Genomic DNA, 10,757 nt, shown 5'->3' with positions numbered 1-10,757 from the left:
GAATGGCCAATTGAAAGTTGTACTGATAAGGCTGACCAATGAAAACTGCAGGCCTGTTGGCCAAACCTAGTTTAGACAGGAAGAATGTGAATCTCGTGCTTATAAGACATAACATCAATTACATTACATTACATTACATTACAGTCATTTAGCAGACGCTTTTATCCAAAGCGACTAACAATTGCATTTAACGTAGGAAGAGCCAATGTACTACTACTTGCCAGAACTCACAAGTGCATCTTCTTTCTAAAACAAGTGACTAAGAGCATAATCTAGTGCTGAAGGCAAAGTGCAAGGATCACAATCTAAAGTAGGCTACAGTGCAATATAATATAATAAGTGCTTAGGTGGGAGGATTGTTGTAGTACTTCTTGAAGAGATGAGTTTTGAGCCTGCGACGAAAGATGGGCAGCGACTCTGCTGTCCTGACATCAGTGGGCAGTTCATTCCACCACTGCGGGGCCAGGACAGAGAAGAGCCGTGACCGTGTCGATCAACCGCAGGAGCCTCGGAGTGACGGGGCAACCAGTCGCCCTGAGGTAGCAGAGCGTAGCGGTCAGGAGGGGATGTAGGGTTTGACCATGGCCTATCAATCATGGCTTATCAATGTGATAAGCTCAGCTTTGTGTGGACTGTAACCTGCTGTATCACCTTGCATGCAAGCAATAAACCTGGATTAACGTTTTCTCGTCTGACATCCTCTTTATTTAAGGACCCTAAATTACAGTAAGATAACCCTTCTTTTGGATAATTATTGATCAAGAAATATGTGTAAATTAAGTTCCTACATCACTGTCTTGTGGATTTTAACCTTGTTGTACTACCTTGCATGAAAAGCAATAAACCTGGATTAACGTTCTATCGTCTGACATCCTCTTTATTTAAGGACCATAAATTACAGTAAGATAAACTCTCTTTTGAATAATTATTAATCAGTAATATGTGTAAGCTAAGTATACATCACTATTCTTGTGTTGTGAGAGCGCAGCCTTCTGCCAGAGGTGAGTGGCTCAAAGCGTTTGTGTCCGGGGAGGGAGGGGTCAGCCCCAATCTCTCCTGGCTGCTTCAGCTTCTGGACGGATGGGAAAAACTCCGCTTACAGTGACTACTGTACAGACAAACCCTGTCCTTTGTGAATAAGATGACATCTCCACACAGCTGGAAAATTCTCCGCCTGGTGGCAATTGTGGTGGTTTTCACCATCCTCTATCTGCTTCTAGGGGAACATATATCCACACACAGCAGCATGGGGTAGGCTGTCAAAAGATGACATTTTTTACTTGGTAACATACTGTATATCTGGTGAGGCTGTTGGAAACAAGGACTATACATGTAGACTTCGTAAAAAAGGGAGGATAAATTGATGTATCACTGTTAATTAATTTGTTTTATGTTTGTGGTGATAGATACATTATAACATGTATAGAATGCACACACTAATTAGGTAGTAGGAACCATGTTTAGATTGTAATCCATTGCTAAAGTTGCGTTTGAGATTGTAATAACTTCCTCTTTGTTACAGCTATATATTTCAAATGGTGTTAAACACAACAAATACGATCAAAAAAAAAGTCACAAACAATGAGAGCTCTAATTCCATGAAGTTTGGGTGGCAAATCAATACGTCAACAACTGGACCAGCCTCTGTGGAGAAGACCCCCATGCACATCCTCTTCAAAAAGAACTTCACCAAACTGCCCGTGTGGAATTTTGAGGATATTTATAACCGGGACACTGAATCCAGACCCAGGGTAAATGACAGTATCTTTTGGGCACTGCCCATTAAGACATATGGAATAGATTAGAGTAGAAAAGCAAGTATGGAGTGGTGTTTGTGAGTATGATTTGTGATGATATAATTGTGTATACTCTGTGTCAATGGGAATAGCTGTTATTATACACTCAACTACAGTGCTGAATATGATTGTTAGTGTTAGAGGAACTGTTGCCTGTTCCTCTGTTTAATTGGCTCAGTCTATCTTCTCTTCCCCCTCCATTCCTAGACCTGCCCCGAGTCTTTGCAAAACAATGAAGACTCAAGCTTTAAGGAGGCATTTATTCCTAACGTGCAGCTGTTCATGAACAGGGAGCATCTTAACATGAGTGAATGGAACAGACTGTCTCATTTTAACAACCCCTTTGGCTTCATGGAGTATAACTATTCAGGTGGGTGTGGTGTGGGTGTGGGTGTGGGTGTGGGTGTGGGTGTGGGTGTGGGTGTGGGTGTGTTTGCGTTTGCATTTGCCAGGGCAATGGGCCAGGGCTTTTAAATATCTTTGAAAGACCAATATTATTTTTATGAAATAAGCAATGAATACATCGTACATTGTGAAGACACTTTGTGAAGTCACATTGTTCATTTTGGAGCCACCTCAAGCATCCTATTGTTAGCAAGAAGAGTTGCGGCTAATTAGCGGTAAATAAAAGTGGATGACTAGACAAATCTGACTCCCTGACAAACTATTTTCCCTGTTAGAAAACTTAAAGGTAGAATATGTAGTATGTGGATTATTTCCCCCATCTAGTGTCTAAAGATAAGATCTGCAACAACACAACGTATTGGTTGCCAAAATGCCAGAGAATGCACTGTTTCAGTCATACTGTGATAAGATCTTCCCTTCACTAATCAGTAATCACAATCAAGTATTTCAGAGTGCCATGTAATAAGTTACGTTAGATGCTGTAGTGTGGAGATAACGTTAGGTCTGGCTATGCAGATTCCAAGAAAGATAACGATAGCTAGTTAGCTAGCTTACCGGTCTAGTAGAAAAGTAGCCATGTCACCATGCAACTTTATCCCATGAAACTCCATAAACTCCGTCCAACGAGAAAAGGCTGGCCCGATATTTATCTGACTTTTGCTCCTTCTTTGGTCACTGAGCTTTTGAGATTCGTATCGCACGATTCGCCAGCGGAGAAGCAGGACGACAAAACTCGACCATTTTACCAAACATTTAGCTGAAAAGAGTGAGCGGAAGTGGACGGAAAAGCTGCCTTTTTATAGTCGCACACACACTTGATGCTAACCAACATCTATAATGCTGCTAATTCATGGAAGTATAACGTTTGCTGGCTACTGCTAATATCACAGTGGTGAAGCTAGAATAGTACCTGGCAACCAGTACCAGCGCAGTACCAACGCTGTAATACTATTGGCTGGTATGATATCAACAGAGTGTCATTGTCGGGCCGTCAAAATTTCATAATGTAATAATTCAGACAAAATATCATTTTTTATGGAAAAGCAATACTTTTACTCTGCAGCCTTCGCAAAGCCCTATGGATGTATTATTTTTGATTTTTTTAACATTTTAATCCACATATAACATATTATACCTTTAATTGACTTAAGCAAGGGACACATGTTTTACGAAGTTCTAAGTTACAGCCACAACTCTTTTTAGGCTCAATGTGTATCCATTAAGTCAGAAGCCTATACTATGTGGACTTGGTTGAATGGTTAATGGTGATCCGTCATGATAGTCTTTAATGAAATTCAGCAGTTATTCATCCTTACTCACTTAAGATAGTTCATGTAGCATAGGAAGAAATAGAAATAGAGCAGAAAGTAAGCTTAACACTCATTTCTCAACTAAAGGACATCTATGCCAGTAATGTCCCATAGAAAGCATGTGGACATGAAAGTATGGTACTCAATAACATGCAGAAATGTGTGTGTGTGTGTGCGTGTGTGTGTGTGTGTGTGTGTGTGTGTGTGTAGGTATGTGTGTGTGTGTGTGTGTGTTTGTATGTGTAGGTATGTGTGTGTGTGTGTGTGTGTGTGTGTGTGTGTGTGTGTGTGTGTGTGTGTGTGTGTGTACAAGCCTGAGCATGCATGCATTTGTATGTGTAGGCTACTCACGCAGGTGCCTGTGTGCATGTCTGCAGAGGTGAAGGCAGCAGTAGACCTGCTCCCTAAGCCCCGGGCCCCTCTGCTTCAGCCTCGGGGCCCCGGACGGTGTGTGCGCTGTGCGGTGGTGGGCTGTGGGGGAATCCTCAATGGCTCTGGTATGGGGAAGGACATCGATGCGCATGACTATGTGTTCAGGTAAGTAAGATGCTGCAAATGCAAGATACATACAGAATAGAATAGAACAGAACGTTTATTTGCCATGCGTAACAAGTACGGGTACAGGTACATTAACAAGTATGGGTACAGGTACATTAACAAGTATGGGTACAGGTACATTAACAAGTACGGGTACAGGTACATTCCAGTCCTAGGTACTCAGATAGACATTAAAGGGTGAGACTACGAGCAATTAGGATGTACATAATGCTGTACTCATAACACACTCAATAAAACTAGAAAGGGTGCTCAGAGAGTACAGGACTCGGCACATGAATGCATTTTGTCGGTGCAACTCAGTTGAAATGGTTTAAGTCTAAGAAAGGCTAAGAAAATGTAATTTTCCCAATAGTGAATGAGAATCAGATATTATTTAGTTTCACATGCATAGAAAGATAAGATAATATTGTTTACTTAAACAGCAAATAAATAAAGTTGACATCTATCTAAAGCTGATTTGACTCCTCGTTGTAACGAAGAGCCATCGTTCTTAATTGTTTGTTTTTTTATCGTTCAGAATTCAAACCATGGCTAGCCTGGCAGAACACGTAAAGATGACATGAAGCGAAATGGTCAAAGAAATGTTTTGTTTTAATTCATATCCACCCAATGATTCGGGTAACATCAGATTTATATGTAATACCACTCAATAACTTTTCCTAATACTGTACAGTGTTTATTAGGGGCCAGGCAACGTAGCTGCCGGAACCCTATTGTATTTGCCTATATTATTATTATTATTCTCCATCTTCCACTGAAGTCTAACTTCCCATGGACAAAAAATCACCAAAATTTACACATAGCTCCAGTACTATAGCCAAAGTCCTCAACCTGCATTGTAGGTCAATAAACCTGAAGGTGGCACTACAGCAACAGTCTAAAGTTTAAAACTTTAAAAGATCATAACAAATCAGCCATATGTGCTATCACTGTAAAACCACCACGTGAATGTAGTCCCAAGTGAGACAAAACTTTCATACGCTCTGACCTTGCAGGAATTTTGAAGTCCATCACTCTGATTTCTTCATAAACTGTAAAACTTATCAAACCTATAGCCTGCCACATTTTTTGTTCAATTGACACCAAAATTGATATACTGTATCTTCAGACTGTCCTTACCAAACGATCCTCACAGATTTTTGAAATATGAAAAATTGAGCCCACAGCACATCAAAAGGTTTTACTAGTTCTGTATACAATTCCTATTAATTCTCGAACCCGGGACTACAGATCACTACTGCAATTTTTAGTTTTCTTTTCTTTTGTGTATCTGCCCCAGTGATTCATATCCACTTTAATGGGTTGGCCCATGTTACACCCCTCCACCGAGTTTAGTAAATTCACTCTGGTAGTTTTTGTGTAATCCGCCTAAAGAACAAACAAACAAATGAAATTACGAGCCATTTCTACTGAGTTACACTAACAAAATGCCTAAATGCATGGATGCCTGTGCTCTCTGAGCACCCTTTCTAATTAATGTTATTAATTACACCTGTGTTTACCCTGCACCAGGTGCCCTGGTAGTCAGAGGACTTTATAGGAGGGCTGGGGGCCCTGGTAGTCAGAGGGCTTTATAGGAGGGCTGGGTAGTCAGAGGGCTCTATAGGAGGGCAGGGGGCCCTGGTAGTCAGAGGGCTTTATAGGAGGGCTGGGTAGTCAGAGGACTTTATTGGAGGGCTGGGGGCCCTTGTAGTCAGAGGGTTCTAGTGCCCCTAGCCCTCATAAAAAGCCCTCTGACCTCTCACAGTTGTGCACAATGTCTCCAAGTTGCTGCGCACGGGACCTAATGGATCAGTGTTTTTTTTTGTTTAAGATGTGCTTGGACCCCATTGTACTTTCCAGACATGTTACTCGCACTATCGTATGACTGGCCCCTACAGTTGGACAGGTCCAGCCCCAGACTGTCCACCATGGCAATAAGGTGTTCAGCTAAGAATGGACCAAACTTTGCCAATAGCTCTAGGATGCCCAGGAAATTACCATTGTGAGGTGACCCCAGTAGCTCATCATCCCCCCTGAAAGCAAGCCCTCTCTCCCCTAAATATTGTATGACAGCCTCCACGGACGCCCTGCCCAGGGGCCCACACACCCCATAATCCCTCCCTGCCCACTGCCATACTGTATCAAAATGGCTGCTGGGATAAGGGTCTATTCTATTGACTCACTGTGTGGCTCTGGCGATGTCTGTAACCACAGTGTTTGCACTCTGTCAGAATCAAATATTTGTTTTAAGCTAAATGGTGAATGGATGGATGGTGAATTGAGTGCTCTTTTATATCGCTTTCATCCAAAGCGATTTACAATGGCGGCCAGCTGGTGTTAGCCTGCTCATTGGGAGCAGTTTGGGATTTAGTTCAATGGCTACGAAGACCTTATTGAGAGTAAGGGTATGGATATTTATCAAAGAGATTATAACAGTGTTGTACAAAGTATTTCACCTAAGTTAGTTTCTTGTTAAAAAACACACTGTTATATGGCCCATTGAATGAAGAGATCCACAAACATTTAATTGGTGGGAAAGACCTATCTGATCATACAGTATGTGTAATAATAACCATATTAGGAAAATGTTGACCTCAGATCAAAGTTTTTTCCCCAAATCAATTATTGCAGGGAAACTATCTTATCCAGATATCAAAGTAGAAAACATTTGGTCAGACCTTAATAAATTACTCATACTAAATAAAATAAAAGAAGTTCATATGAAGATATTACACAGATACCCTACTAATAAACTATTACATAAATTGAAAGTAGATATCTCTCCACTATGTTATTTTTGTAATTCTGAAACAGAATCTATTTCTAATTTATTTTTGAATTTATCTAATGATGCCCTTAAGTGTATTTGTCTTACTGGCAAATATCATATTCATAAAGCTAGAGTGATGCAGACTAAACCTAATTTCATTTTGCTTTGTGTTGAACTACAATCTCTCTTTGACTCTCTTTCTAAAATAACTACGAACAAAAAAGCTATTAAAACCTCTCATATATAAGAAAAATACTTTCTAATAAAAACAAATAGGCTGGATTACCTTAGTATTTTATTTATTTTTCTCCCTCATACTGTTTGTTGTTGTTTGTTTTGATTCTCTTCTTTTTATAAAGTTTGGTTTATTATGTTACATACAGTATATTCTGTAATTGATAACATTATGTTGAACATTTTATATGTAATATGTCACTATTGTAAATTCTGAAATATATTCAATAAAAAAAAAAAAAGAAAAAAAAAGAGGATTCAGTGGCCCAGTCCCAATCCTTACAAATTCACAGACTTTGAGGTGCATTCCCACTGTCAAAACGTCAAGTGCACAAGGGCTCTCTGGCAGACATTTTGATCTCTTAATGCCCCCTTACCGTAAGTCTGCACTTCTGTGGACTTTGCCTAAGGGAATTACCCACAGTTCATATCGTTGTGACGTGAAACACAGGGTTACCTGAAGAACGGCCAATAAACAAGCATAGACGGATCAAGCCTAACGTTGACGGAGGGTCTTAAAACGATATATCTTGAAGTGGGACGGTCACAGAGACACGGGGTTGGGACTGGCATAAAACTCTCGACAAATGCAGCAATACCAAACATATCCTGCTTGCATGCACATGCTCACACACAGAGCCATGAAATGCATTCATGGATGGAGGTCTGTGTTCTCCGAGAACCAATTTCTACATTACATTACATTACAGTCATTAAGCTGATGCTTTTATACAAAATCAATTACAATAATTGCATTTAACGTAGAAGCCAATGTACTACTACTTGCCAGAACTCACAAGTGCATCTCCTTTCTAAAACAAGTGACAAAGAGGATAATCTAGTGGTAAAATTAAGTGGAAGAGTAGCAAAATAAAAATACAGTAGATGTTTAAGAGGGAGGATCCTGATAGTACTTCTTGAAGAAGAGAGTTTTGAACCTGCGGCGAAAGATGGGCAGCGACTCTGCTGTCCTGACGTCGGTGGGCAGTTCATTCCACCCCTGCGGGGCCAGGACAGAGAAGAGCCGTGACCGCGTGTCGATCGACCGCAGGGGCCTTGTGACGTGGAAACCAGTCGCCCTGAGGTAGAAGAGCATAGTGGTTGGAAGGGGGTCTAGGGCTTGACCATGGCCTGGAGCTAGGAGGGGGCTGTCCTTTCAGTGCCCTGTAGGCTAGCACCAGAGTTTTAAACTGGATGCGAGCGCTATGGAGCCAGTGTAGGGAACGGAGAAGGGAAGTTCTGTGGGAAAACTTGGGGTGGTTGAACACCAGGCGAGCAGCAGCTTTCTGGACAAGTTCCAGGGGTTTAATGGCTGACGCCAGAGCCAAAGCAAGTAGGGAGTTGCAGTAGTCCAGGCGGGAGATGACCAGGGCCTGGATGAGTCCAGGGTCACACCCAAGTTTTTATAACCAAACATTTCTATTTTTTTATGAAATTCAAAGGGCAGTCTGACGGGGACTTCTATAGGTAATGATGCCATCATATTGGAATATTGTTTTCATGTTTTTCATGTCATTTGACTTTGACAGTTCTTTTCTTAAGGATGAATGGTGCCATCATCCAGGGGTACGAGGAGGATGTGGGGAACAGAACTTCAGTGTACATTCACACGGCCTACTCCATCACCAATTCACTGTTGATATTCCACAAGTTTGGTTATAAAACCGTTCCCCACGATGAGGTATTGAAACCTGCAGCTTAGTTACAGTAAATTAGTGACTACCAAAGCTACGATACACACTCATTAAGTCAATTACCCACTTACATGCACACATAATGTACCTGCAGTAAGTGTATTGCTCCCCCTGTACCGGGTATAAAGTATGTGATGATAGTGTGCTGCTACCCCTGTTCAGAGTATAAAGTATGTGATGATAGTGTGCTGCTACCCCTGTTCAGGGTATAAAGTATGTGATGATAGTGTGCTGCTACCCCTGTTCAGAGTATAAAATATGTGATGATAGTGTGTTGCTCTCCCTGTTCGGGGTATAAAGTATGTGATGATAGTGTGTTGCTCTCCCTGTTCAGGGTATAAAGTATGTGATGATTCCAGAGGGGCTGAGGGATTTCCAGTGGCTGCAAGGTCTTTTGGGGAGAACAGAGGTCACAGCTGGACCCTTCTCGGGCGAACAGTAAGCATCTTCTCTCCACCCTTTATACAGTATAAGGATCAGTTTTGAGTGAACTCTCTCTTCCAGGCCATGGATGTACTATGCTGGACAGTTTGATGAGAATCGATTCTACGTTCTTCATCCAGACTTCCTCAGATACGTGCGTAACAGGTAAAATTAGAACTATCGTCAGGTTTCCCCCTAGCTCTGGTCCAGTGCAGAACTCTCCCTATACCCTGTCAGAGACCATACGTTAATCCATTAACTTTTTTCACTCAGTCTGTTCTTCTGTATTTATTTACAGATAATATATGTTTTATTACTCACTGAAGTGAAGACGGTTTTCGAATAATGAAAGCCTTTTCTTCAAGGAGGCTTGACTTTCTGCCCCCGACCTTTTATATAAAAATCTATATTTTGCACTTAAATAGCACTTATTCACCGATATCCACTAGCCTGGGTTTGCCATCCTGATCATGTGATCTAACATTCTGTTTCTCTATGTGGAGCGAGATCATGTGACCAGGATGGCAGGGCCAGGCTAGTGGATATGTGCTGTTTAAGTGCAAAGAAGTGTTTTTATACAAATGGTGGGTGACGAAAAGTCATGCCACCTCGGAGAAAAGGCTTTCATTGTTCAAAAACCATCTTCACTTCGGTGCACAGCGAAAATATGATTATCTGTAGGCTACTTAAGAGCAGACTGACTGAAAACAACTAATGGAAAAATGGTCCCTGACAGGGCCTAGCAAGGGAGAGTTCCTGCCTCCGAATTCTGATTCTGATTCTCATCAACGTCCTGGACCAGAGCTAGTGTCTCCTTCTCCTCTGCCTTTACTCAGGTGTGTGTCCTGTGCTCCTGTGATAGATTCTTAAAGTCAAAAAACCTGAACGGTGACAAATGGTCAATGGTCAGACCCACTAATGGAGCATTCTCACTCTTCCTGGCCCTGCACACCTGTGACTTGGTGAGTCATAACGGAGAGTGTAGATTCAAACTCAATCTGATCTATCTGATGATCATGAAGTGGCAACATTGTAGTTACATAGGGACTACAGTGTAATTACATGGTATTACGGTTTAGTTATTTATCATGCTATGCGGGAGGGGGGACTCCAGGGATTAGTGGATTTTATATTCATCTTGTTTTGGTCACAACATTCTGTCAGGTGGATGCATATGGATTCATCACTGAAGACCACAGTAAATATCCTAACTACTATTTTGAGAGAGATGTGAAAACTCCTGTCATCTTCTTCATCAACCATGACTACGAACTTGAGCTAATTACCTGGAAAAAACTCCATGACATTAAGGTCATCAGACTTTACCAGAGGAAGGAGAAGATTGGAGAGGCAGATAATCCATAACATAGCCTAATCCTGATACCATGAGCTGATTCAGGGAATAACCTTTTTATTATCCACATTATTGCACAATAAAACGGAGCGTGATTGAATTTATTTTGTTTGTTTGTTTGTTTGTGTAGGCTATTTTAAATCAAGATCACACCACCACCACAAGCCTCAGCCCTACTAACACACGCAGGTTGCGCAAACGTTCTACATACGGCCGCTATAGGTGACGATT

General features: G+C 41.3%; 1 protein-coding gene across 1 annotated transcript; it reads left to right on the top strand.

Annotated features, from left to right (window-relative positions):
- Positions 1-1,598: 1,598 nt before the first annotated feature.
- Positions 1,599-10,537, top strand: LOC311329626 (alpha-N-acetylgalactosaminide alpha-2,6-sialyltransferase 1-like; the record flags this gene model as incomplete). Its single annotated transcript, XM_084461510.1, has 8 exons — positions 1,599-1,751; positions 2,004-2,166; positions 3,889-4,048; positions 8,598-8,736; positions 9,084-9,187; positions 9,254-9,337; positions 10,035-10,134; positions 10,337-10,537. 8 exons carry the CDS (start codon positions 1,599-1,601, stop codon positions 10,535-10,537), a joined length of 1,104 nt encoding a protein of 367 aa, XP_084317636.1.
- Positions 10,538-10,757: the final 220 nt, after the last annotated feature.

The sequence above is a fragment of the Borostomias antarcticus genome, assembly GCF_949987555.1.
Source record: "Borostomias antarcticus genome assembly, chromosome: 1".
Taxonomy (NCBI): Eukaryota; Metazoa; Chordata; class Actinopteri; order Stomiiformes; family Stomiidae; genus Borostomias; species Borostomias antarcticus.
This window is presented reverse-complemented; position numbering and strand designations above follow the sequence as displayed.